The following is a 27,849-nucleotide window of genomic DNA, read 5'->3' as shown; positions in this document are numbered from 1 at the left end:
TAAACATCATCCATTTTAAGTGTACAATTTAACAATTTTAGTAAACTTACCAAATTGTGCAACTACCACAACAAGCCGACTTTAGAGCATTTCTATCACCCTAGGAAAGATTCTTTGTGCGCTTTTGCAGTCACTGTTGGTTCCAACCCCCGCTTGAAGCAACCACTAATCTTTCCGTCTCTATAGATTTGTCCTGGAAATTTCATATACATCGAATCATACCATAGGTGGTCTTTTGAGTCTAGCTTCTTTCACTTAACGTGATGTATTTGAGGTAGATCCATATTGCAGCATGTATCGCTGCATTCCTTTTTGTGACCTAATAATATTCCATTGTATTGATTTACTGCATTTAGTTTATCCATTTAGCAGCCGAGAGGCTTTTCCATTGTTTCCACTTTTTGACTGTGATAAATAAAGCTGCTATGAATATCTGTGTACAAGTCTTTAAGTGGACATATACTTCTCTTTCTCTTTAGGTATATGCCTCGGAGTGGAATTGCTGAGTTTTGTGGTACATTTATGTTTAATTGTTTTAAAAACTGCTAAATCTATTTCCCAAAGTGCTGCAACATTTTCCATTCCATAGCCATGGATTTTATCGACTGTGAGGTCCTGATGCAAATCCTAGGGCCACCCATACAAGCAGACAGAGCCCAATTTAGGGTCCTGGAACCAGCCTAGGTGTAAAATGAAGCCCTCTGGGGACAGTGGGTGCGGGGACTGAGTCAAGCTCAGCCTCTCTCCAGCTTCTGATGTCTGAGAAACAGGTGGGCAAGAAATCAGCTGTTCTACTTTCTAATCCAGAAAAACACTGCCCTCTGGGACCTGGAGCACTTGTTAGGGGAAAATCAGCAACGTGGCGATAATGCCTAAAGGAAAAACAGAAACACACTATGGAGATGTCAAGGGCGATCTCACCGAAGGAAGAAAACCAGCTTGAGGAGGCAGCAGTAAAGGCAGTTGGTCTCCAGCTCCCAGGCTCCGGAAGCCTTTAGTTCCCACTGCCAGCATCCTCAGAGCCTTTTCCGGCTCCCTCGGAGGCCAGCGAGAGGATAATGGGGTGGTGGCAAGGGGGAGCCCCAGGATTCAGCTGCCTGTGGCTCTGAACAGACAGCGCTGGTCCAGCCGGGGAAGGCCTGCTCCAGAGCTGCACTGCCGGAAGAAGGAAGAAAGGGATGCTGCTGTCCCCCTGCCAGCCAGGATAGCTCTGAGTGTCACCAGCTCTCCAGTTTGTGCCACAAGTTATCTAAGGAGTCATTTCACTATTTAATAAAGAGACCCAGCTTTTGATGGAGAGAATTTGACGTATCTGGCAGCAGCTGCAAAGGACAGAACTTTATAATGATGGCACGTGGTGGGTGTCTACACACACTACTGCCTGCCCAGCTTCCTCCTGACACGTCCCCTCACACGGGAGTGAAACCGACATGGCACTGCTGAAACACACAGAGTGCACAGGGATGGCAGAGGGGCCATGCCTTCCAGAACGGAATGGGCCTCTTCTTGCTACCGAATGCCACGTGCTCAGGCCGGGTGGTAACCGTAGTGAGTCGAATTATGTCTCTTCAAATTCATATACACAAGGACCCTGTGAAGGTGCTCCTATTTGGAAACAGGGCATTTGCAGGTATAACTAAGGTAAAATGAGGTCATATTAGATTACAGTGGGCTGTAATCCAATGACTGGCATTCTTTCCTGTAGGAGGGAAATCTGGATACAGACACAGAGAAGACATCGTGTGAAGACAGAAGAGAGAAGCCCATGTGAAGACAAAGGCAGATGCTGGGGTGATACAGCTATAAACCGAGGGACCCCAAGGGTTGCCAGGAACCGCCAGAAGCCAGGACAAAGCAAAGTAGGATCCTTCCCTAGAGATTTCAGAGGTACCATGGCCCTACTGACACCTTGATTTTAGACTCGCGACCCCCAGAACTGTGAGAGAATACATTTCTGTGGTTTAAAGCCACCCAGTTTATGGTGCTTTGCCACGGCAGCTCCAGGAAATGGAACAAAAGCTGAGCCCAGGCTGCAGGCAGTAAACTGTCCATGCTGGCAGGTGGCAGAGGGGGAGGGAGAGGCAGAGAGGGCCGCAGGGAGGAGGCACCTCCTTTAGTTGTGCCTGAGGTTTGGGCAGAAGGCCCAGAGAACAGAAGTGAAACTAGAGGCTCAGCATGGCTCCTGGTAGAATTGGCTTTAATGGCTCAAGTTTTTTCATCTTTGCTTCTTCCAACGTGCTTGGAACAGGTACTGCACACAGTAGGTGCCCATTACGTGCTTAGTGTTTATGGATGAGCTCTGCATGTGGGAAAATAGACGACGTGATTGGCCAACTGGGCTGGCGAGAGCTAGCCCAGCTTTATTTAAAAAGCCATTCAGAGGCGGCTGCTATGTGCTGAGTTGGCAGAGAAGCATCAGGCCTCTGAAAGTCATCAGTAAAGAGCCGGCTTACCGAGGCCACATGCCGAGCCCATAGTCCCACTCCTGAAGCTGTGGCTTTAACCTAAGCATGACCTGAGACATGAAATTGCTTGGCTCTTCCCAGCAGCCAGAGCCACGGAGCAGAGAAGTGAGAGGCCGGCCACAGAGGAGGGTGGGTATCTGTGTTCCGCGTGGGATTCTGCGTCGCAGTGCCAGGCCTGGCGTGGAAGTCAGTGGTCAGTGATAGGGCTGGGGGCTTGACCGAGCTGTTGACAGGCCTGCTGACCACTGTCAAGTGGCCTGCCGCCTCCTGTTAGGAGCTAGCTGGTACCGGGCAGGGAATTCCCTCTGTGAGGATCTAGCATGACCAGTCCACTGAAATTCCTTCAGGCACATAGAGGACTTGATAGTCTACCTGGCTTCCTCCCAGGACCCAGGGTAAGTCTCTTCACTTGGCACTGTGGGGTGAGGGGATGTCACACAGCCAAGCTGGACTGGAACCCTGGACGTTTGTGCCCACAGAACCCGGCTGCTGCTTCACAGGATGCTGTGGGCTGCATGAGAACTCAAGGGCCAGTCCCCACCGCTCCTCCACCGGCCCCTGGGTCAGCGTCCCCAACTGCAAGGCCTTAGGGTGCTGAGCAGGGAATGGTTTGGAGCAATCAGAGTCTGCAGTGAGTGGGACCATGCACAGCTTGATGCAGAGAGTTCAGCTGCTTGAGGAGGCTCTGAGCATTGACCATGTTTGCTCTGGGCAGCTGTGAACCCACATGAAGCCAATAGCAGCAGGCAGGGCCACTATGTGGGGACATGCTGGTAGCTCTGTTGCCCTCTCTCTTTCCCAGGATTGGCTCAGTTGGGCAGCTGGCAAGCTAAAGAAATGGGAATGAGCCTCCACATCAGCCTGACCCCGGGTATTAAATCACTGCACCGAGTACGTCAACACAACGCCAAGGTGGCTGCTGGACAGTAAGGTCACAAGGCCCCAGAGAGTGGCAGAGTGGCTGGACTTTGCTATCTGGTCTGTATCTTGTGTGAGAGCTTGAGACTCAGAGGAGTCCGTGGGGCACACGGAGGTGAACTTAGTCCCAGATACATTGTATGGACGCTGTCATGGGACACCAGTACTCAACAGGTAGGTGCTCTCCAGGGGAGCCCATGACACCGGCCTGGCCAGGGCAGGCCCTAGGGCCTTTCCAGAACTGGCCTGAGTTCCCGGCTTCCTAAGGAACAATGCTGGGAGGAAGGGAGCAGTGGGACCCCAGCCATAGACAGTACATCCTGTCCACAGGCTCACAACGGGCTTTGAAATAAACAAGTGTCGCTGTCCCGAATTAAACTTCTATTTTCCTTCCACAGGGAGCTCTCAGCTGCAGCCTCCTGGCCTGAGCAGACCTTCTCCGAATGGCCAAACTGCCTGTCCTCAGGAGCCAGGACGCCAGCTCAATCTTAGGTACAAGGTTCCAACGAAAATCTTGTGGGGAATAGAGGCCACATTCTGTCCCTGCAGGAGGCCTCTGGGGTTCCCTGAGAACCTGTTTCTAGTTCTCTAGTGGATTTCAGTTTACAGAACTCTCTACTTCAGCATCCCTGGGTCCCAGGGCTGAAGCTGCATCTCAGAACCTGAGGCCTGAAGGCCAGGGCAGGTTTGACAGAGGGGCAGGGCCATCTGATGCCATCTGAAGGGCCCAGGGTCAGTCCGAGCCTAGACCAGCTCCAATGTGGGAGAATGGGGTGTAGGTCTGGAGACAGAAAGGGGTCGACCCTCTTTCTCTCTACATGGGTCTTGGCTGCACAGTTACTGGCTGGATGACCCACACTGGGCCTGGGCCTGGGCCTCTAGCCCTCCCCTGCCTCAGTTGCATAGTGAGAAGGAGTGACCAGAATCCTCTCCTTCCCCTGCGCTAAGCAGCAGCCTGGGTGGCTGGGGCAGGGCAGCTTCCCTGGCTGAGTCCATTGTTTTAAAGGACAATCCTCTCCCCCTCTCCCCTCCTTGGTGGTCTGCCATCAGCCTAGGCACAGAAAAGAACATCACTAACACAGGCTGGAATGGGTCACAGGCACAGGCTTTATCAGGCGACAAGGATCATCGATTGGCCATGAACCACAGTCCTGCGGGAGAAGAACAAGCCACAGCTGGAGCATCAATACCTGGGGATCTTTGTGATGGTGTCCAGAGAGTCCAGACCACTGAGGAGGTGGGGCCCACAGTGGATGAGTACTAACGGGCAGGCCAGGTTCTGCCAGTGACCCCAAGCAGAGCACCAGCCCCTGTGGCCACCCACCCCGTTGTATGCTCTGCTCCTATGTCACTCGACTCACAGCAGGTGGGAAGCAGGAGGCAGGGAGGCGGCATCAGGGTGCAGAAAGGGCAGGGAGGGGACAAAGCCCAAGGGAGAGCTGGGGCCACCTCTCTGAGGAAGACCTGGCCCCATCCCCTCCCCACTCCTACTGAGACCGTCCTCTGTAGTCAGCAAGGGACACAGGGCCTGGGGCTGAGTGCTGGGAAGGAGGGACGGGTGTGAAGGGGGAAGGCAAATAGGTGGAGCCCGGGCTGGAGCTGTCCCAGAGCCTGCTCAGAGCCCTGGGGAGGGAGCTGGCCCTCTGAGCCTGGGTTAAGACAGAGGAAGAGGAAGTCAGCTCTCGACCTCAAAACCACCAGTTTCCTCTCACTCTCACACTGGTGGAGTGGAAGCTGCTCAGGACAGGGGAGCACAGCTGGAGAGGGACGTGATCAGATGCAGGACAGAGCAGACAGGTCCTAGCACGGGTCAGGAGCTGGAGACACTCCACACTGATGGCTACAAACCACCCGCACCATCAGCTGGGGGCTCCCTCAGGGCTGGCCTTGGTGTCTATCAGAAAAGGGTCTGGGGTCCTAGTTCCACCCTCCCAATGCTTCTGCCAGGCAGGACAGGGCCAAGGAACAATAGTGGTTGCATTTCATTTAAAACTACTGTTTCATTAAAAAGCAAAACAAAAGAAAAAACTAGCTCTGAACGTGAAGAATTATAACCAAGAAAGACAGCTTGACATTTTTTGCTTTATTAAACATCATTCACTGAGAATTTCCAAAGCACTGTGTGGTGCCCAGACCTGTGTGCCAGGGCTCTGGGGGTCGGGAGAAGTCTAAGGCACGGGCCCTGCCCTGGCGCATGGCTTCTTCTCCCTGGGAAGGCAGCGCCACTGGTGAAAGGCCACTGACCAAGTCCAGACCCTGAGGATGGCGAAGGCCTCGGGACAGAAGCCTGAGAACATCACGCCCCACTGGCAGTGGGAGGCAGTGCAGGCTGGGAGCCCTGCCCAGGCTCCAGGCTGAGCGGTGGAGAATGCTATGACCCAGATTGTGAGAGCTGCAATGACGAACGTTGGCTCTGTGCCCAGAGGCCCAAGAAGGCCATGGACTGGGCTGCCCTTTCCTGGGAAAGAAGGAGGGAGGAAGAACTGGGGCCTGGCAGGGCCGTTTGCACCCTGGAGAGGCAGGGCTGGGCCTCACTTCTCCCTTTAGAGCCGTATCAAGAGGAGGCTCAGGAGAGACTTGCATCAGAACACTCCAGACAGCTGATCTCCCCCTCGGCATCCCTCTCCTGGGAGACCCACCCAGACCCTGCAGGCCCCTGGCAGCCACAAGGAGCAGAAACCCTGGGGTCATTTGGCTTGGGGACCGCCCCCTGACCCCAGGCCCAGGCCAGTCAGTCACCCAGGCTGCTGCTTAGGGTAGGGGAAGGGGAGGATGCTGATCACTCCTTCTTACTATGCGAAGAGAGGCAGAGGAGGGCTAGAGGCCCAGTCCCAGTTTGTGTCTGTGCTGGGACAGGCAGAACCCAAGGGTATGAAGCTCCCCTGCCCCATGTGACACCTCGCTGGGGCCCCACATGTCTTGCTTCATCCTTGGGGCTGGGCTCCTGGTTGGCAAGGCACACCCTCCCTCCCCTCCATGTCCATGGGGAGTAAGACAAGTTGGGCTCCTGTTCCTAGGGTGAGAGCCACTCCCACAGCCTGCAGGGTTCTATTTTGGCCCCACAGCCCAGGAGAAAATGGAACCATGCAGTTCTAGGTGCTGTGACCCAGGCTTCCACCTGGCCTCCCTCGGGGGTGGGGAGGTTCTGACCCTGCAGGGCACAGTCCCCTCCCTTCACACAGATGTCCCCACAGACAGGCCTGCTGGGCCAGGGGCCAGCACGGAAGCGTCAGAAGAGGCTGGGGGCCGCCTGGGCCGGCGTATCGTGGTCCCGGATGTACTGCAAGATGTCCATCTCGTCCATGGCTTGGATCTGCTCCTGCGGCTTCTGCTGCCCAGCCACAGCTTCAGCCAGGCCCGCTTTGCGGGGAACAGCTGGTTTTCTGGGTATCGCCGGCTTAGCTGCCACTGGTGGCTTGGGCTTCGGCTGGGGCTTGGGTTTGGGCTCAGCCCCCAGGTTCAGAATCTGGTCCAAGTCCTCTTCAACTCTAGGGAACCACAGGGAGGAACCCTGAGCATGACACTGCTACCCCGTGACAGGAACAAGACCCCAGGCAATGCCACTGCCCTCAGGGGGCTGGGCAGCTGCAGGGAGCCCAGCCTGGGCCAGGTCAAGGCCCCGCCCCGCCCCATTCCGCTCTGGCCCCTCCACCCATCCTGCCCAGAGGAGACACGAAGACCAGGGCTCTCCTTCCCTCCCACCCACAGCAAAGCAGGCACAGGGCAGGCCCCACGCAGCCTCCTGGGAGTTGGTCTTCAGGTGACCCCACTTGACACATGCTGGCTTCTGTAGGGGGCTTTCCCTCCAATCCCTTCAGAAATAACCACCAGCTACCATGTACAGAGTTCCCGCTCTGTGCCGAGCACTTCAGACACCTAATCATATTTCATCCTCAAAACACCACTCTGGGGAGGCACGACTGTGTTTCCATCCTGCAGATGAGGACACTGGAGTCCCAGGAGGCCGAGTGGCCCCGAGGGGATGGTATGTGACAGTGCCTTTGTTGGGAGGAACAGGACATCGGCCCTCAGAAGCTGAGCCCTCATCCAAAGCAAGTTCAACCAGAGAAAGAATAACCAGGGGCGCTGAGCCACGGTGGCGCAGGGTTGGCCCGCCCACAGTGGGCCTCTGTGGGCCACATGGGTGCTAGACAGAGCCCAGCGAGAGCTGAGGATGGCCTTGGCCAGGGCCAACCAAGACTCTGTCATGACCCCAGACCTCTGATCTCCCACTGGTGGGTGGGAAAAAAGCCCCGGCAGTGTTACAGTCACTCAGGACCATCCCTGGGTACTGTGGGCAAGAAATAGGCCAGGCCCCTGATTCTCCAGAACTTGATTTCTGGAGACGGATGCACAGTGGAAGACTCATTCAATCCATTCCATCCACTCAGCCCTGTGCTGAACACCCGTGATGGCCAGACGTTTGCACGTTCATCAACCCATTTAATAGTCTCCACACACTGTGTGTGCACAGAGATTAGCCCTGTTCTACAGATGAGAAAACTGAGGTGGAGAGAGGCAAAGGGCCTTGCCCTGAGACCCACAGCTAGTGTGAGGATGAACAGGACTTGGCCTGCCTGTGGCTGGTTCTCTGGGGTGTGTTCCCCTGCCGGGGGCACCCGGACTCCAGTGTCAGGGCGAGGTTTCCCTTTGTGCTAACAGGCATCTCTACGTCTATCGCTCAGTCATGCTGGAGTCCGGTGAGGGAAGGCACAGGTACTGAAGGCAGCAGACCTGGAGCACCCACTTGGTCTCTACAAGCTTCAGCGTCCTCATCTACAAGCAAGAGTAACAGTGTCACTGGCACTGCTGCACAGAACTGCGCACAGAAGCACAGCACTGCGGGTGGAGAACTGGCTTCCGTCCCTCACCCTGCAACTCCTCCATCAGGAGGCTTCAGGCCACTCCTTCTCCCTGGTCCTCAGTCTCTTCTATAAAGTGGGATTGTACTTACTCTACCACCCTCACAGGGATTCTTACAAGGATCAAATAAGACAACACAAGGAAAGTAGTTTCCAAATGTACAGGAAGGCTGTATGTACTGATGTCTACCGACAGCAGGGACTGAGCAAGTGGGCATAAGACACAGAAAAGCAGCGCCTCTCTCTACAATGGGGACACCCCCAGCCCAGTCAGGCAGGGGCCACGCAATTGCAAAGGCCTGGAAAGAAGGTGCTGAAGTCCAGAGAAGGGAGTGAGCCCTTGGGCCAGAGCAGGCTGGGAAGGCCTCCTGGGAAGGTGAGCCTTTTCAGAAGGGTGAGCCTGGCATGAATAGGGGAGAGAGTCCTGGAGAAGGGAGCAGAGAGCAGAGGTCTGGAGGTGGGAATGAGAATGAACAGGAAGAACCAGGCAGGCTCATGAGCAGCGGCTTCCTGCCCTGGGGCAAGGCCGGGCAGGGATGGGGACAGAGAGGAGATACCTTTGATCAGGACAACTCCTGGCACTACCAGAGAGCCTGTGTGAGTCTGCAGGTGCCCAGAACAGCACCCCCGGGGTGGATGCCTGCCTGTAGCCAGCTGTGGAAGGAGCTCCGGACACCCTGCCTGCTTCCTGGGTCAACCTCCTGTGATGGGGCACAAACCCCAGAGAGAGAATTCAGAGTCTGTTTGGTCGGCAGAGAAATGAATAAAAGGTGTCCTTCTTGAACAAACCCAGAGGGACTGGCCCAAGCCGGGCCTTCATAGAGAGATCAGTTGTCTTGGGGTAGAGGCGATTTCAGGAGGTATCACTCATGGCCGGGCTGCTCCTGGCCACCTCAGGTCAGACGTGCCGGAGCTCCCTCCAAGTGGCGGCCCTTCCTTGATTCCCCCGGGGCAGGTGCCAGCTCCACTGGCATGATGCAGCCTCCATTGAAGGCTGAAGGGACCTGGGAAAAGCTCAAAGGGACTGAATTATGCTCAAATAGGGGCCCTTTGGAAAACAAAGCCGCCGCTAGAAGCTTCTGTCAGATTTCAGGATTATCCTGCTTGGCAAAGCAGTGACTCTTTGGAACTCATCAGCAGCTGGATTTGCTCCCAGGTGGGAGGGGTACATGGGTGGGCAGCCACGGTGGGAGGCGGGATATCTGCTCTTGGGACACAGGTGGCTGCAAGGCACCCCTTTTCCTAGCACCCTATTTCTGAGTCATGACTAGGACTAGCTCTCACTAGCTCCCTTCTCTTCCAGGCCCAGCTGGTGTGAGGTCAACCAGAGAGGGGTAAGGGAGCTCTAAGACCCTGGCCCCATTCCGTCCCCCAGGGTCCCTGCGTAAGACAAGACTCACCTAAACATCTAGACTAGAGGCCCTGCCCTGGTGTGGCTGCACAGCCAGAAGGAACAAAGGCTTCTCAGTCTCAACACGCTCAGTATACACCCCACGCTGCCTCAGGGCTGTCACGGCTGAGGCTAGTGACAGAATGAACGAAGGGGTGAAAGCATGAAGGAATGAATGACTATCAGAACGTTCTTTATTATGAGGAAGCCCAACTACTCCCTGGATAGTCACAGGGCAGACACAAAGAATGAATGTGGTTCCTGCTCTCAAGAAGCTAATCGCAGTGTTACAGCTCTTTTTGAATTTGCCTGAATTTTAAAAGAAGAAAAGCAGCTAATCCTTTCATTAGCAGATGTCTGCTAAAGTGAAGGTGGGGGTGCGGGACCCACATTTTTTGAGCAGGGATTCCCCAAGCGCTCTGTGGGACGCTAAGGGGCACCACAGAGGGGAGGGCCCAGGGAGGAATGAGAATGTGAAGTGCCGTGTGGTGCTGGCTCGCGCACTACCAGCCCTGCTTCATATGGCATTTCCCCAATTCATCAGGCCACAGAGCCCTTTTGAAGGTAGCCTTTGATCACCCCACTGTACCATGTTCCGCAGAACACAGGTTGGGAAGTAACGGATTTAGAATAAACTAGGCCAGAAAGGTCCCACAAGAACCACCCCACTGGGACACATGGACTCCTAGACACGCTCGGCCTGGCCCTGCCACTCCCCAGGCCGACTCTAGTATTCCATTTCCCTGTGCCTCAGTTTCCCTCTAATAAAATAACAATCCTGGTTTCCCCCAGCCTGCCGGGATGTCAGGAGTGAGGACACAGGATGAGAGTGAACAGATGCCAGGGGCCTTGGGACATGTAAATACCAGAAGCCGTCACGGTGACTCAGGCTTGGCGGGCACTTGGAGGGCTAATAGCCCGAGGCTGCTAATGAGGGGTAGAGATGACAGTCTCCAGGGCCTGCATGCCTCGGTGTCACATAAGCCGTTCCTGGAAAGAGGCGGCCTGGCTTCCTGTGAACCCCAGGCACAGTCCTGTGTCCTGGAGCGCGGAGAAGCTGGAGACGTGCACAACACTGAGCCTGCTGAGAATGTGGCCAGTGGAGGTAAAGGCCTGGGGAGAACTGGGGGGCTGGGTGGGGAGGCAGATCACCCAGCCGAGTGCTCAGACAGTCCCTAATGAAGTGGAGAGGCCAGGGCAGAGCAGGGGCCATAGCCAGGTGGCCTCCCACACTCGATTTCTTATAATATGGAGAAAATAGCATCTACTTTAGGGGGGCCGTCGTGAGGATTACATAGGAGAGCACATAAGGAGTCTGGCTTACTGCATACACAGCAAGGACTCAGGAAATAGGAGCCATCTCAGGCACAGGTTCTGCCAATTGACCTCCATGTGACAGATGAGGCCTCATTCTCCCTTCCTTCTGTAAAAGCTACTGACCGGGCCCTCCGGCAGAGAGGCCATCGCCAGGACACCTGCACTTTGCCCCCTCTCTGGGTGGGCTGCATTCTGCCATGAGTCAGTTTAAGTTGTTCCCAAACCTGCTTGTGCCAGTTATACCTGCTCTTACAATTATATAATTTAATTATTCTTTACATAAATTGTTAAAATATGATTGTGAAAGAAAGACTGGTTGTGCACACAAAGTTCTCTCTTTCTGGAACTAGCTGAGCAGCCCTGGGCTGCAGATCCTCCCCCTGAAACCCCTTCGCTGCTTCTCACCCAATGTGCACCCACAGGTTTCTACTTTTCACAGGTCTGGGGTCCTCCCCTCAGAGGAGGCTGGGGCTGAGACCGGGCAATGCCCCTAGATAAGCCGGGCCCTTGGCTCTGTCCAGGACGTTCTCAGAGCTGGCCAAGTGCCCCTGGGGACAGGCGGTACCTGAACAGTTCCTTGGAGGCGTCCCTGTGGCCGAGGCGGGGCGTGGGCCCTCCACTCTCACAGGCGGCCGGCAGCAGGAGGGAGTCACCCAGGGGCACGGCCCCGCCGAGGTCAGGATCGTCAAACAGCTTCAGGGCTGTGGGAAGGCAGCAGCAGGGGCGTCAGAGGAAGCCCTGGCCTGTCCTCAGCTACCCAAGGTACAGGAGAAGGCCTGGCCCAGCCTCCTGGGGCACCCAGCAAGGGATAAGGCAGAAAATCAGAGAAGTGGACCAGGTAGGGGCAGGAGGAGGACGAGGACAAGGGCTCACAGAGGCCTAGGACAGCTGTCTGCCTTGGCCTCAGCCGCCTGGCACCTGTGCCAGAGTCAGCCGATGGCATCACTCCGGTTTCAGGTCCTCATGGGCTTCCTACTGCTCTTAGGAGGTTATAGCCTCTTGGGCTCACTGCACCAGGCATCTCGCCATCCAGTCCAGTTGATCTCAGTGCAACCCCTCAACTGCACCTGGCCTTCAACAAGCATTTACTGAGTGCCACCCACCAGCATGGGCCGCGCTCTCTCTGCTGGGATGCCATGGCCACTCTCTCTCTGCCGGGATGCCATGGCCGCTCTCTGCTGGAGTGACATGGCCACTCTCTCTCTGCCGGGATGCCATGGCTGCCCTCTCTCTGCCAGGGTGCCATGGCCACTCTCTCTCTGCCAGGGTGCCATGGCCACTCTCTCTCTGCCGGGGTGCCATGGCCACTCTCTCTCTGCCGGGGTGCCATGGCCACTCTCTCTCTGCCGGGGTGCCATGGCCACTCTCTCTCTGCCGGGGTGCCATGGCCGCTCTCTCCGCCGGGGTGCCATGGCCACTCTCTCTGCTGGGATGCCATGGCCGCTCTGTCTCTGCTGGGGTGCCGTGACATGTGGCTGCTGCCTTCAGGAAGCCTGGGTGTCCTCCCCGCACCCTCTCACGTGTGAACTGATCGGGGCTGCCCTTGGAGAATGCCGATCATGGCCGCTATACCTGGAGTCCCCTGCTTCCACAAGGCCAGCAAACTCCACTGACCTTCCAGGATCCAGCTCAAGGAGGGCCCCCACCCCACCCCAGGAAGTCTTCCGGGGAGTCCTACAGGAATTGATGCCTCTGCTCAGCCTGTCATAACTGCTGCTGCTCTGTAACTGTCAGGTGATGATTTGCTTCCCCAGGGGCCCCTGAGGCCCTCAGGATAGGGACTAGGGACAGGGACTAGGTCTCACTCCTCAGCATGTCCTTGGGCCTGGCCCGCAGTGGGGGCTCACCAAGTATGGGCTGACTTAGTGGGTGGCATCAACTCCCCTCACTGGAGGATGACCTGGGCATGTGAGGAAAGGGACCCAGGGATGAGTGGAGATGGCCCAAGGCCGCTCGGTTTTTTTCCCTCTGCCAACTCAGCACAGAGCCCTCCAGGGGAGTCCATGCAGGCGACACATTCCTATTAAATCCAAACCTACAGTCACACACGTGCCCCAGGCAGGCCCTATCACTTTCTACACAAACGGTGCCTGGAAGCCCAGGGCCCATATCTGCCCACAGATGTCATGGAAGCGCTTCTCGAAGCAGCACAGAAAACCACCCTCCTCTTCTGTGGGACGTTTACAGGAAACACACGGCCCGGGAATGTTCCAGGCTGTGGGGAACCAGGTATGAGGCTCAATTCCTCCAGCAGGAAAGCTCCCTCCAAAGCGGAGTCTATCTAACATCTAAATAGGACAGGGGAGATGAGTCCTGTTCACGCCGGGTGAGTCTACACCCTGTCTGGTGACGGAGCTGGGCACCGAGAGGACACCAGGAGCAGACCCTGGGGCTCTACTTACGGTCCATGGATGACACATCCTCCGAGGGGCCCTGCGGGAACTGCTTCCTGCCCGGGCCAAAGAGCCCCTGGTCAGGGTCCACCTCCTCATCAAAGATGGTGAGCCGGGGCGAGGGCTTGGCTTTCATGGCCACTTTGGGATGTTTCTTGGGCTTCTTGGAGCTGGAGAATCACAGACAAAGCACAAGGTGAGGATTTCCCACAAGTGTCCAGGTGGCCCGGTCATACCCACACAAGTGCTGGGCCCTGCAGCGGGGGTGGCTGGATGCCATGGGCCAGAAAAGACCAGGCCAGAGGGACCAGGGAAGGCCTGGAGAGGACCACCAGAGCAGTCCAGGCAGGTGGAGCTGAAGTCTTTCTGAAATCTCTAACAGATGGTCACACGGCCAAGGGAAGAACAGGTCCTCCATCCCAGGGGAGAAAAGCAGGCCAGCAAAGGTGGCTGGGGAGCAGGTTTCCTCAATGACAGAGTGGTAGGGCCCCTGCTACTGTGGGCAGCTGTGCCCTGTGTTCAAGAAATGACCACTGTCAGAAGGAGCAGGTGGCTGCCAGGACTGGACACCGGCTGCCAGACAACCCCGGCTCTTAGATGTCTTCAGGCCCTGAGTCTGCCACGCGGTCACAGGCCAGAGATCGTGCTCCCATTCGGAAGGTGGAGATAGCTGCCTGGTCTCAGAGTCTCAGCACTTGGGAGCCAGGCTCAGAGAACCACACTCCACAGCCACTCAGAAATGAGGATGGACCTGGTCTGGAGCCACAAACCTCAGGGCTAGGACTCAGGAGGGCAGAAAGCAGCCTTGGTAAGCGCCTTATTGCTTCCTTTGCATGGTAAAACCACCATTGTTCTAGTTAACACTTGGGTTCTGCGGTGCAGCCCCCTTTCAGGAAGCCTCTCTGGGACTTGCCCACCTCCCCTACTCTGGCTCTGCCACCGCAGGTCCCATTACAGTGCACTTGGCTCTGCCAACCCAGGTCCCACTACAATGCACTTGCCGACTGGCTGAGGAGGTCCTGCTCTGGGCCAGACCCTGCTGTGAGAAACCAGGACAGGGCAGGATGGAAGCTTCTGGGGTGTGGGAGTACTTTAGTTTTGATCCAGGTGGTGGTTCCGGGCTGGATAAGTAAACATGCCTGGAGCTGAATGCTCAGGATCGGTGTCCATCACTGTATGATACTGCCAGGAAGGAAACACACCTGATTTTACTTTAATCACTTTAGCAGGCATTCAACGCCTGCTGGTGATGCCTGTTAGCCATTTTAAGGTTCCTGAAAATTATGAGAATGTGCCCTTTACTGGAAACTGAAATTCCGTGTGCCTGTCTCTCTGGCGGGCAGTTCCACTGGACTGAGGTCACTATGTGAGGTCACCATCTGAGCTCATGTTGGTAACACTCTGCGGCAAAACTGCACCAAGGCTGGCCTACACAATGATACAGATTAACCAACGGCAGATAAAAATAGCAGAATGGCCCTGGGTGCTGGAAGGGGCAGGGCCCTCCAAGGTGACCATTCCCACAGTCCGGAGTCTGAGGTCTAGCAGAATCCCAGTCACCCAGCAGAGGCGAGGAGGAACTATGAAGGCCAGGAACGCTCCCTGCCAGAAGGCTGCAGGACGGAGCAACCTCTGAGCTCAGGGCCCAGTTCCGGGGGAAGGATCTCTGCAGGACTCCTTTGTTGAATGAGGAAACAGTGGTCCAGAGAAGCTGAGTGTCTGCCCGAGGCCACACAGTAGGGATGGGACAGGCAGCCTGGGTCTAGATTGAGGATGGTCATACTTGTGGTCCTATCCTCGTCCCCTCCAAATGTCCCATGAGGAAGGTGATATAGGATGGGGCAGGGACAACTGGATTGATCCTGCCGTTCTCTGGGGAGAAAGTGGCATGTTTCAAGGGTAGTGACGGGGAGCAGAGACGCAGTGGCATGGACTGCTCCAGGAAGGCCCATCTGCCTGGTCCTGTGCTTTCTCCACCCAGCCCAGGCCATGAGGCACCTCCTCTGCTGTGCACCACCCTCAGGCCCTGCCTGTGGCGCTGGAGGTGAGGTGGAGGGAGCCTGGATTCTCCACCCTAAGGGCAAGTGCTTTCCAGAAAGTGCTTCTGCTCCTCTGAGACCTGGAGGAGCCAGGACTCGTCTGCTCAGACGTTCTCCCCTTTATTCTCACAAATCAGGCAGAGCTAGCTCGGCTCTCATGACTCCTAGGAAGTGGGTGCCAAACAGGGGCCATGGCCTCCTGGGGCAGACAGCAAAGCCGACCCCAGCCAAGACCCACTGAGTCGGAAACCCCAAGCAGGCCCAGGAGGCTGTGTTCAGTCTCCTGAGGAATTGCACGGTCAGCCAGGCTTGCAGCTGCTGTTCTGCCCGATGCTTCTCTCCACTTCATTCCCCATCTCCGCTGCCCTTTGCGTGGCTCTTACTCCTGGACCCAGCAGGCACTGCAGTGGAGAAGGGTGGAGAGCTGCCCCGGCCCCTACCCAGGTGGCAGCTCTCAGGGAGAGCAAGTCTGAGGCTGCTCTGCAGCCTCCCCCAGCAGCAGCTCCACACCACACCCCCCACTGTCCCCTCAGAAACAAGCAGGCCCTCCCTGGCTCCTGGGGATTAAACTTGCATTGTACCCAGCCACGGGCCCCTCGGGGCAGGGGAGCAAGAGGCTTTGCATTGACCAGAAATCAGAGGGTGCACAGAGGAAGAGAGCCATCTGAAGAACAAAGAAAGCGAGAGAACAGGCGCAAGGAGGTCTCTCTGGAGAAGCTGTGGTGCCCCTGCCTACGCCTGCACCCTGTCCTGACAGCACACAGGAGGCCTAACTTCCCTTCCACGTGAGTTTTCTCCTCCAACTGGATTCGGTCCTTGTTTCTCTCCCTAGAGACATGTTTGCCCTTTTGTTATCTTAAACTGAAATTAAGTGGATCTAAAGCACATGCGGGAGGCTCAGGCATAGTCTGTACCCTACCCCACCCGCCCCGTGCTGCCTGGGCTGCCTTCTTTACCTCCCCAGCTCTCCAGACCCATCTCCAGGGGAATCGAAGAAGCAGGAAAGATGGAGTTTTATGCCTAAAAGCCCCAGGGTCCTGTCCTGAGCGGCCCAAAACTTTCAGGCTCTGGGGACTTGGTAATGTGCCTGGTCCAGAACAGATGCCTTGATAAACTCTGGATGAGAGGATGGGCGATGGATGGAGGCGGGGAGGGATGGACAGGTGGAGGACAGGTAGGCAGGCAGCAGGCTGCCGGCACATCTCCATCTCAGGATTCTGCTAACCTATTCCCCAAGGCGGGAGGGCCAGGGAGGGAAGAGGGATAGGCTCCCAGCCCCAGTCTCAGACAGCGCCCTATGTGCAGAAGCCCCTCCTCCAAAGATCTCCTGACGACTCCACTGGCCTTGCCACCAGGCCCTCAGCCACTCTATGAGCAACTCATTCCTTCTCTTGTGAGCACTTTTGATGGCCAGTACTCACTGAGAACCTCCCACCTGCAAGAACTGTGCTGGGGACGAGGGAACAAAGATGAGGACGAGCTGCCGCTGTCCCCAGAAGCTCATGGCAGGCCAGGGTCACATAGAAACTTAGCAACAATAGTAAACAAGGAGTTTACTATTGCTGCCAAAGAGATCATTATGGTCGGACAAGGTGGCTCACACCTATAATCCCAGTACTTTGGGAGGCTGAGGCGGGTGAATTTAAGAATAAAATATGAAAAGTACTTTAGTTTAAAGCAAAAAGTTTGCAGGAGGCCAGGAGTTCGAGACCAGCCTGGCAAAGATGATGAAATCTCATCTTTACTAAAAATACAAAAATTAGCCCAGCATGGTGGTGCATGCCTGTAATCCCAACTACTTGGGAGGCTGAGGCATGAGAATCACTTGAACCCAGGGGATGTGGGTTGCAGTGAGCTCAGATCATGCCACTGCACTCCAGCCTGGGCGACAAAGCAAGACTTTGTCTTGGGTGGGGGAAAAAAAAGGAAACTGTTCATTGGCACACAGGGTGTTCCGCTCTGCCATGGCAGAGTATAGAGGACAGAACCAACCAAGCCTGAGGGCTCAGGGAAGATGTGATGTGGAGACAGGAAGTGAACTTGGTGGAATGAGAGCTAAATAGCGTCTCGGGTACAGGACCTGCGAGTCACACTGTGAGGGTCTGCAGGGGGCATGACTAGGACATAACTGGGAACCTAGATTCCTCTTGGTGAAAAGGGACCCCTTAGGCTTGCAGCAGACGTAGTGCCGTGAGGGAACAGGCTGAGTCAGGTCTCTCCAGGCAAGCTTTGCTCATGGTCCATAGAAGAAGCGACCGGAGCCCGGACTCAGGGAGCAGTGGTGGTGCGAGGGGAAGACAGGCCGGGAAGAACTTCAGAGCTTATAAATCTGGACAGTTAAGGTGATCAGCTGGCAGAAGGGAATTGCCACTGATCTCAGTGAGGGGGTCAGTAATTCCACAGGAGAGGTGCGTCACTCAGCCTCTGAGCCATTTCTTCACCCTTCTCCTAGCACAAACACCTCAGGGTTGTCATGAGCACGGAGTCGGGTCAGGTTGCACACATATCACTCGGGGGCCCCCTCAATCCTCTCCTCTCTGGTCCTCCTCCTCCTCCATTCCTATATCAGCATCCACCCAGCCATCTGCAGGCACAAGGCCCGGCGCTGCAGTGCCTGCCCTCCAGCCCGCCCTCTGCGCTGACAGGAGACAAAGCCCCTCACTGACGTGGAGGAAGGATGTCTTCTTCTCCCTTCACTGGAAAGACAGTTGGTCATGATTAGAATCTTGTCACCAGGGATGGGGCAACAGGGGCTTCAAAGAGAGGTCTGCAGGGAATAGGACTGGAACTGCAGCTCCTGGCTTCCTGGTGAGCACGGGGGTCATCAGAACTAGTGCAGGCCATGAGGAACACCAAAACATGAGTTGGGCCCACAGAGGTTGCATGGGGTAGGTGGGGTGCTCCTGGATGGGTTGCAGGCATGTGCTGGTATGTTCTTGTTGCATACACATGTGTGCACAGACAGACACCCGCTTTCCTGCTGTGTGTTCCTGACAACAGACAGACACGCAGACCAGGCCACGTTCTGCAGGCAGGCGTGCAGCATACGGGGTGAGAGGCGGCAGCTGCCATGGCTGACAGCTCCAACGCTCAGACAGGCTGAGCAGCAGCCCGGCTCCCTGTGGTTCAGGCAGTTCTGGTGACAGTGATTGACACATAAGAGCATCCACCACTGTGGCCACCCAGGGGGCCTGTGGCACCATTCCCAATGTGCCCACCCACGCGGCAGACCACCAATGGACACCAACTGCCCAGAACCAGGGTGTACATGTGTGGCAGACGCATCTCCTAGACAAAGCCAGCTCAGCTGGCTCTGAACAGAAGACTGCTGATCCTTCCACAACCGAGACACATGGACAGCATGAGTCTTCAAAGCCAGGGTGCAGCTGAACCAAATATGGAAATCCACCCTTTCCAATGATGCAAACTGCCTGCTTTAAACTAACGCACTTTTAATACTTTATTCTTAAATTCAGCTGTTTGTTATCTTTTTGCTTTTTGGGTTTTTGTTTGTTTGTTTGAGACAGGGTCTCTCTCTGTCACCTAGGCTGGGGTGCACTGGCACGATCACGGCTCACTGTAGCCTCGACTTCCCAGGCTCAAGTGATCCTCTCACGTCGGCCACCCCAGTGGCCACACCATCACACCTGGCTAATTAAAAAAAATTTTTTTTTGTTGAGAGGGAGTCTCGCTATGTTGCCCAGGCTGGCCTCAAGCTCCTGGGCTCAAGTGGTCCTCCCACCTTGGCCTCTCAAAGTCCTGGGATTATACGCATGAGCCACTGTGCCTGGCTGGTTTTATTTTTGCAACGAGAAAATTCTCAGAGTCCCAATAAATGGACTTCTGAAACTCTTGCCAGGACAATGTTATTTGCGACAGTAATGGGCTTCCATGGAGAAGCAATCACAGGAGTGAGAATCACCTGAGGACCGGCACTAACCCTGGGAGTCCAAGTCAGCCTCATTGGACAGGGGCTTCAGAGAAGGCCTGGATGGAAAAACGAGCAGAGTCACAAAAGCTGTGCTCTGGGCAGAGAGAAAAGCCCAGTGAAAACGGCAAGGTGTGCAGAGCCTGGCAGAGTGAAAGTGCCCAATAGCTAGGCAGCAGGTGCATGGAGGGTCTGTGGGGATGTTGGCCACCTTCAGCGGGGCCTGGGGAGATTCTGGCCTTTGCTGAGAGAGGAGCAGTGGAGGGGGATGTAGGAGAACTTGTATAGGATCTGGACCAGTCACTCAACTTCCCCAACCATGTTTCCTTACTGGGGGGCAATGGGAAGAAGGAGGCAACTGACAGAAATGCTTTGCAAGCTGCCAAGTGGGTCCCGTTTACAAGTCAGCACAGGGCCGTGGCAGAGGCCTGGGGTCCCAGGAGCTGCCTGGTGATGTCTAGGCTCACTTATGCCTTCTACTCAGCAGACTTCACTCGGGGGACTTCACTCGGGGCCTTAAAAAGCAAATAGGGCCAGGCCAGGCACAGTGGCTTATGCTTGTAATCCCAGAACTTTGGGAAGCTGAGGCAGGAGGATCACTTGAGCCCAGGAGTTCAAGACCACCCTGGGCAACACAGTGAAACCTCACCTCTACAAAAAAATGGACAAAAGTAGCCAGGCATGGTAGTGCATGCCTGTAGTTCCAGCTATTTGAGAAGCTGAGGTGGGAGGATCACTTAAGTCTGGGAGGTTGAGGCTATAGTTAGCTGAGATCACACACCACTGTACTCCAGCCTAGGTAAAAGAGTGAGACCCTATCTCAAAAAAAAAAAAAAAAAAAAAAAATTGGGGCCAGCCTGGGTGGTCACCATGAACATAATTTATCATTTGCTATGGTCCCCAGAGTCACATTCCAAGGACCTGTTTCTCAACAGCCAGAGCCCATTTTCCAGGTCACTGAGCCCTATCTTGAGGGAGCAGGACTCAGTGACAATCCCACCTGAGCTTGTGGGTGATGACATTTCTCCTTCTCTACAATGTGGCCAGAGACTGCCCCTCACCCATCCTTGCTCCAGCACCACCAGGGAACCACGTGGGTCCCAGCTGCAGGTCTCTGCAGCCCACGTTCTACAGCAAGTGCCAGTTCCCCCAAGAGTCTGAATACACAAAGGGACAATGGCCAGGCCACATGTAAAGGTGGAACTCTGACCCACAGCCTGCAGTAACCTGGAAGCCAGACCACAGCCTCTGCAGCAATCAGCCCCCAATGGCCAAGATTTGATCAATAACCGCCAACTTTCCTAAAATTTTCCCCATTTCCAGTTTAGTAGCACCATCCAAAGAAAGCCAAACAGGCCCCACTTCCCGCTCACAGAGGACAAAGGATGCCCCACTTCTCATTGGCTGCTTCTGGATTCCCCACGCCAACAACCTCCAATCAGCACGTATCTGAGCCTTCCCTTTCATCTGCTTCAAAGTGTCCCACTCTCCTGCCTCTTTGCATCTTTGCCAAATGCAGGTAATGGTGGCCGATACCTCCCTGGTCGCGGTAAGCTCTGAGCAAACAACCATTGTTGGTTCTCACGTGAGCACTCCTATGCCCCCGATCCACTCCAAATGGTGACACGACCAGCAGGCAGCTGCTGTCCTTGCAGTGGGGAATGCCCGTCACCCATGGCATCAAAAAACAAGAGCAAACAGGTGAGGGCTGAGAAGCACAGGTGTTGGACTGGGGACAAAGGGAAAAGTCCTGGGCCAGCAGTCAGGAGACCCCCAGCTCTTGCTCTCATGCCTTCCTGTGTGATCCTGGGAAGGTTCCTCAGTTGTCACAACAGAGCCTGGATCTGATCTGCAGTCCTCAGAGTGTAAAGACGCTATCATCCTAAGAGTGTTGCTACTTGCCAGAACTTGCCACAACGGGTCCTGGGGGAGCCTGAGGCAGGAGAATCGCAAGTATGACCTCCCAGATTTCTCTCCCTCAAGGAACCAAGCAACCACTGAATCCCACTAAGGATTCAGATAAGCAGGCTCCTTCCGCCAGGGCCAGGGGCTGCCCCACCTCCAGAATCACCTGCTCTAGGAAGCTGTAACAGGTGGCAGGTGTACTGGCGCTCCTGGAGGGAGGTAAAGTTATAGTATGCACATCACAGGGTCCTGATATTTGCATAACAACTATAGGAAGTGGAAAAGCTGCCTTTTCATATTTCAACTGTTATTTAAATACACAAAGACCTCTTTAGAGCAAAGTAAATCTAGAATAGTGGTAACATTTTACAAAGGAGCTTTCCTGTAGTGCTTCATCTCATTTTATCCTTTCAGCCACTGGGCCTCTACTTTACCCCCACTCTACAAAGAGACAGGCTCAGAGAAGTACAGCAGCACACTCAGTGTCTACCAGCTAGTAAGTGGCAGAAAGGGGATTTAAACCTGGGACTGCCCATCTCTAACCCTGCTCTTGGAGTAGCCACACATCCTGGGGTTGTGTGGGGTTTCCAGCTGTCCCACGCACTGTCAAACCATACTCTAAGGGGCCCTCGCCTTCTGCAAAGCTGCCCAGGGCTACCCCAGGAAGTGGGGCTGAGTCTGGAGGGACAAAGATTCAGTCCTCACTTGTCCCAACCAGGGGAAATCCTACTTCAGCCTGTTTTATGTGCTGGGATTCTGGATGATATTTCTCTTGAGCCAAAGGTTATGCTACTGAATTTAACAAGCAGAAACCACTGGTACATCTGTTGTTCCTAACAGCCTGTTTATTCAGGCAGGACTTTGTGCAACAATCTATTTTTTTGTTTGGTTGGTTTTTGCTTTGTTTTATCTTGTTTTTGGGACGGAGTCTCACTCCGTCGCCCAGGCTGCAGTGCAGTGGCATAATCTCAGCTCACTGCAACCTCCCCCTCCCGGGTTCAAGCAATTCTCCTGCCTCAGCCTCCCAAGTAGCTGGGATTACAGGCATGCCCTGCCACACCCAGTTAATTTTTGTATTTTTAGTACAGACAGGGTTTCACTATGTTGGCCAGGCTGGTCTTGAACTCCTAATCTTAAGTAATCTGCCCACCTCGGCTGCTCAAAGTGCTGGGATTACAGGCATGAGCCACTGCACCCTGCCAGGCAGTAATCTGGATGGGGAAATGCAGTTGGCATGCACACTGTGCTGCTGTGGTCACTGTGACAGCCTGGGTGGAGTGCCACCTGCGTGATGCTGCAGGGCGGCTGTGGCATCTGCCTCCTCCTTTCCTTATGGCTTTGGGTCCCCAGCCAGGCCAGGGCTAAGAGCTGTACAGGTGCAGGGTGAGGTCAGGCCCAGCCATCCTGGCTCATGGCCCCCACATGAACCCCAGGATGGCACTGCAGAGAACTCCTCCAGCAGGTGGGCCAGCAGACGAGGGAAAGCCCAGCCCGAGCAGGAGGAGCTGGGGAGTAGTCAGTACCGGAAGTGCCTTCCGGACACGCCCTGTCCTCAGCCCACTGTGGACGGGGAATTGTGGTGATGGCTGACCTGCCGCTCTCCACACCTGTTTCCTCTCTGGCATTTCCAACACTTTACTGGAGTTTGGTTTCTGGGAATTCTCAAATAGGAGCTTGCAGAACCAACTCAAGAGCTTGTTAAAACACAGATTCTGGGGGACCTACCCAGATCTGAGGGGGGCCTGGAATCTCTCTCTCTCCCAAGCTTTCAGTGGCCCAGAATCCCTAGGTGGTCTCTGCTGCGCTGGTGGCATCAGGGGAGCCCTGGGTGCCCAGGCTCAGGCTGGAATGAATAAAGAGGTGCCAAGCCCTCGTGCAGTGGTCGGGATATTTGGCAAGAGGCACCCTTGGGGGAGCAGCTCCAGGGCACCTAAGGAGGTGGGGCTGAGGCCCTGCTGTCCCCACAGAGCTCCCCTCCACGGCTCACCTTAGGGGACCATCTTGCTGCTAAATCTTGGGTTAGCGAATCTGGGAGCACCTGGTAATGTGCCAGCATTCAAAACCACAGAATCATCCCGGAGAAGTGATTTCATCCAAATATGGAGGGTAAGATATTATTTTTATACTAAAATACATGTGGTTCTTTTATGCAAGATGAAGCAAAATCCATATTAAAAAATTATCATAAAACATGGCCTTCCAGAGAAACATTCAGCTTCACCACGGAGGCCACAGCATGGAGACCCGGGTGTGGGCTCCCCCTTCCAAGGAGTCTGGGAAGCCCAGCCTCGAAGGCAGGTGCATTTGTTCATACAGGAGCCAGCCTGTCCCACCAGACGCTGCGAGTCCTCAGGGACCCAGGGCCTGCAGGGGGTCTCTGTGTGCCAAAGAAGAGATGGGAGGAGTGGGCCCTGGGGCGGGGGCAGGGCTTAGAAAAGCACAGGGGCACTCCCAACGAGGGGCTTCAGCCCTTGGAGAACCCTTTACTGGAATGGTACCCCAAAGTCCCCAGAAGCAGCTTCAGGGGCCCTGCTCTGGGTGGGGCACATATATAGGGGAAGGCTCCATAGAATAAAAGCGTTGTATATGTAGAAGTTCCTCAAGTTATTGCCTACAATAGGAAAAACCTACAGAAAACCCCAGCATGTTCACAAGCAGGGGCCTGGCAATGCCACTTACAGCCCATCGAGCTGAGAAACCAGCAGAGGAAGGAGGGAGAGCGCAGCTATTGATCTGGAAGGACCTAGAACATGTAAACTGGAAAAAAGAAAATTCCAGAATGGCACATAAGACAATCTCATTTTGGCAGTAAGATGTGAATATTCAAAGATGCATTCAAAAATTCACAGGTAAAGGAATTTCATCTGTGTTTGCAATTTTTCTATACTAATTGTGTATTATTTGAGTCACAATGTAAAATGTTTCCCGCAGAGGATTTCCAGCATAAGGCAGAACTATTAGGGTAGAATGTCAATTTTCTCAGCACCGTGACATCTCTAAAATAGAAAGTTAAATACAAAACGGGGGCGACATGGAGCAGCAATCGGGACAGACCATAGGGTGAAAAAGCAGAGTACGAAAAGGCGCGTGCACTGTGCCTGCAGTTGCATGGATGGCGCTGGGACGGGGTCAGACGAGAGCCCCAGCAGAAGGGGAGAGCGGTGGTGTCGGGATGGGCCGAGGTGAGGGTTTTTTCTGTCTTTAAGCGCTCTCTAACGGTGTAATAACGCTCTCTTGTCCCTAACCAAAACCAGGTTTACAAGACAAAGAAAAGCCAAGCCGGCCTGGGCTCCGGCTTTGTGCTGGCGACTCCCACCCTCCCAGCAGCCCTGCAGTGGAGCAGCCCTTCAGCAGAGCAGCAGCGCCTCGCCGCGGCCACGGTGGGGAAGGACCGAGGCTGGTTGCAGGGAAATGGTGGCTGCTCCAGGAGCGCCCAGAGCTAAGTCCACACATGGGGCAGGGCAAGCTGGGAAACGGGGGCTGTTGCACTTGCACAGGAACCATGGCACGGGAGGGAGAGGGGTGCACAAATAGCCCCCTGAGAAGAACAGAAAGTCCCCCACCAAAGGGCAGGTGGGTGGCACCAAGAGAGATCAACAAGCCCAGCTGGGTGTCTGTGAAAGGCCGAGGTGGAAACCCAACTTCAAGGCACGGCTCTGCCACACACACGGCTCAGGCCAAGATCCTGCTGAACTCCTTTCTCGATTTTCCCATCTGTGAAAGGGGGATAATCCTGGGGCCCTGCCCACCTCCCAGGCTGATAAAGACTGGACTGGAGATGGCGTGGGGTCCTGGCTCTGCTATCTGCAGGCTGCAGGAACGTGGACGAACCACCTGACCCTGAATCTGAGTTTCCCACCACACAGAAGAGGCTGATGCCAGTGCAGGCCTCCAGGGCTCCGTTTCTTGACCTGTGCTCACAGTGGATCCTGAAAGCAGTTTGGTGAGTCATGACCTTTCCAAACATTGAAATAGAATAGAAAATATCCGAGTACGATACACTTAGTAAGGTTTTGTATGAGTTCTGGGAACTTTTGCTTCAGTTTTATGGGATGTTTATACATGTGTGTCCTGGGTCATAGCATATAATATAGTTTTTACTATGGGTTGTAGCAAGCAGTTTCAGAAATCCTGTCTTAACAGATATAATGAGATCATGTAGGCAAATGCTAACTTAGTTCCCCCAGCATTTCATAAACTCTCAAAAAATGTTACTTCTTATTTCTGCCAGAGGTGATAACGCTGATTCACCAGCACCTTGTCACACGGGTCCTTAAAAAGCAAGCCCAGCAGAAAAGGGTCTTGAGCCAGCGGGATTACTCTTAGGTGCTAAGCTTTCCCAGGATTCAGGGGCGAGGACCCCAGAGTACAGAGCTGGGGAGGGGGCTGCCCCCCCCAACCAAGGGGTCCCAGGACAGCTGACACATCTCCCCTGACAGTCTGCTAATGAAGTAAGTAGGAAGTTCAAGGCAGCACTTGCCAGCCCCAAAGAGCATTTTCCTACCCAAAAAAGGAGCCGCTCTGCTAAGTGTGTTCTTCTGCCAAAGGCTGGCACAGACAACCAAAGTCCATCTTGGTTTGGCACTACGTGTGGTTACTCAGAACAACAGAGAATGTGAGTTCAAACAAAGCCTCACCCTTACCAAAATAAAGCCCAAGAAAGGCCTGCAGGGTTGGGCCAGGCTGATAAGGAGTGACTATTACAGGCTTGTCCCCACATCACCCGCTACTCTGGCTGCCTCTCCCTCAGGGCCGCCGACCCCACTCAAGGACAAGGCCAGCCACGGAGGGCCAGGATGGGTGACTGCAGGGCACTTACTGTGCCTAGGTGCTGCAGGATCCTGGCTCCGGGGCCTGTTTCTGCTGCAGCTCCCCGAGCGCTGTGCACCCTTTTCCAGTGTGAATCCTCACCCCTGGACGCTGGTCTCATGGCCACCCTGCAGCCCACCCTTCCATAACCCTCCCCACGAAGAAGGCCTTTCCAGAGTGGGCTGTGATTTTAGGACAGAATTCTGCATGCTGATGAAGCTGAACTTGCCTCTGCCTAGTTTCTACTGGGCTCTAATTCCTTTCTGGGGCAGGACCTACAACAAAGGACTCACTCATCTGGCGTCTGAGGACTTCAGTAAACGGCTAAGAGACATTCGTTGTGGTAGAGAGCGGGAAGAACAGCACCCCTGGCCTGGTCTGATTCCATTGAAAGATGGGGCCAGGATGATAGCTAATTGCTAAAGTTACATAACTCAGTTCATCTTCACAGGAGCCCTAAGAGGTTGGTACGACCATGAGCCCATTTTCACTGAAGAAAACCGAAGAAAAGAGATTGTAAATGGCCAGAGATCCACGGCTGGTGAACGGCCCTGTGTGGAGGCAGGGCCAAGGTGAATGCTCCTGCTATGCAGATGATGCAGGCCCAGAGCTGCAGCTACCTCTGCGAGTTCTGCAGCTGGAAGGAGCACCCAGTCCTCCCACACTAGCCGGACAGGGCCGCAGCCTGCACTACTGAGCTGTCACGGGGAGCCTCTGCCAAGCCTCAGTGCAGAGCCACAAGCGGAGGACATCCTGTGACCCAGGCAGGGAGGCGATACCTAAGCCCAGCCCCAGAGACATGGACACCACCAAGGGCACACAGAGAGCTGGTTCCCCCAAGCACACCAGGCCAAGGCCTTGTGGCCCAGATGCTTGTGAGGGGGCGACCTGGGATGCTCAGGGCTTTTCTCAGATTCCAGGGAAGGGGGATGTCATCTCCAGAAAGCCTGGAATACACCAAAGGGACCCTCTCGACAACGGGAGACCAACCGCATAATGCCCAGAGGGTCCAGCGCCTCCTCCTCCTCCAAGGATTCCTCAGCATCCTCGCCCTTCAGGCCCTGGATAGGAGGACCCTCTTCCGCCACTTGGTCTTGCTGCTCAAAAAAGTCGAAAGCCTCTTCATCATTCCCGGTCTGGCTGTCTGTGCCGTCCAGGACAGAGGAATCTCTGCTGGTGAGCCCTGCAGCCCCTGGGGATCTGGTACCTGTGGAGGAAGACAGAAAAAATGGGACTTGGTAACCACCCCGGAGCCAGGGGAGGCATCTTGCCACACCGCACCCTCCCATGCCAGGATCTGAGGTCAAGGGCTTCCTGCAGCCTCCTGGGACCAAACTTGTCCCTCCTGGGACCTGAGCAGGAGGGAGAGTCTGGGTGGATAGAAGGTGACCTCCGTTTTGGGGGCAGCCAAGTGCCTGCTGCAGCCCCCCAAGGGCTGAAGGGCACCAAGGAAGCCTGGAGTGAAGTGGTCACCAGTGAGAGCTTCAGAGCAAGACAGGGGCAGCGGTTCCTGAACCCAAGGCCCAGAGCCTGTGTGCACAAGGATGGCCCCACCCTCCTCCTGGGTGAGCCGTGGGATAAACCAGCCAGGGCACAGGGTGATTCAACAAGAACCAGTGCAGCCAGAACCGTTTACAGTCGGAGGCGCGGCAAGGGGCTCTGCAGATGGAGACCTGCTCCAAGAGTCTGGGCACCTGGACTGTGGACTGGATGGGTGCTCAGCGTAAGCATGTGGAAGATTCCAGAACAAACGGTGACCACTCCATTACAAACTGGCTTAGATCAGCGCTTCTCAAAGTGTGGTCTTCAGACAGAGAATGCCC

At 55.0% G+C, this 27,849-nt stretch overlaps 1 protein-coding gene across 2 annotated transcripts in view; it reads right to left on the bottom strand.

The window, feature by feature from the left end:
- Window positions 1-5,451: 5,451 nt before the first annotated feature.
- Window positions 5,452-27,849, bottom strand: part of HS1BP3 (HCLS1 binding protein 3) — a 642,583-nt gene continuing 620,185 nt past the window's right edge. For both annotated transcript variants that reach the window (XM_050754595.1, XM_050754594.1), the window contains 4 exons: window positions 27,017-27,233; window positions 13,355-13,515; window positions 11,518-11,653; window positions 5,452-6,871 (listed from right to left, as the gene is read on the bottom strand). In XM_050754595.1, coding sequence (XP_050610552.1) covers window positions 6,613-6,871; window positions 11,518-11,653; window positions 13,355-13,515; window positions 27,017-27,233 — 773 coding nt within the window. In that variant the 3' untranslated portion in view covers window positions 5,452-6,612. The remainder of the gene's footprint in view (window positions 6,872-11,517; window positions 11,654-13,354; window positions 13,516-27,016; window positions 27,234-27,849) is intronic.

This window comes from Macaca thibetana, chromosome 13, assembly GCF_024542745.1.
Source record: "Macaca thibetana thibetana isolate TM-01 chromosome 13, ASM2454274v1, whole genome shotgun sequence".
In the NCBI taxonomy this organism is placed as follows: Eukaryota; Metazoa; Chordata; class Mammalia; order Primates; family Cercopithecidae; genus Macaca; species Macaca thibetana.
This window is presented reverse-complemented; position numbering and strand designations above follow the sequence as displayed.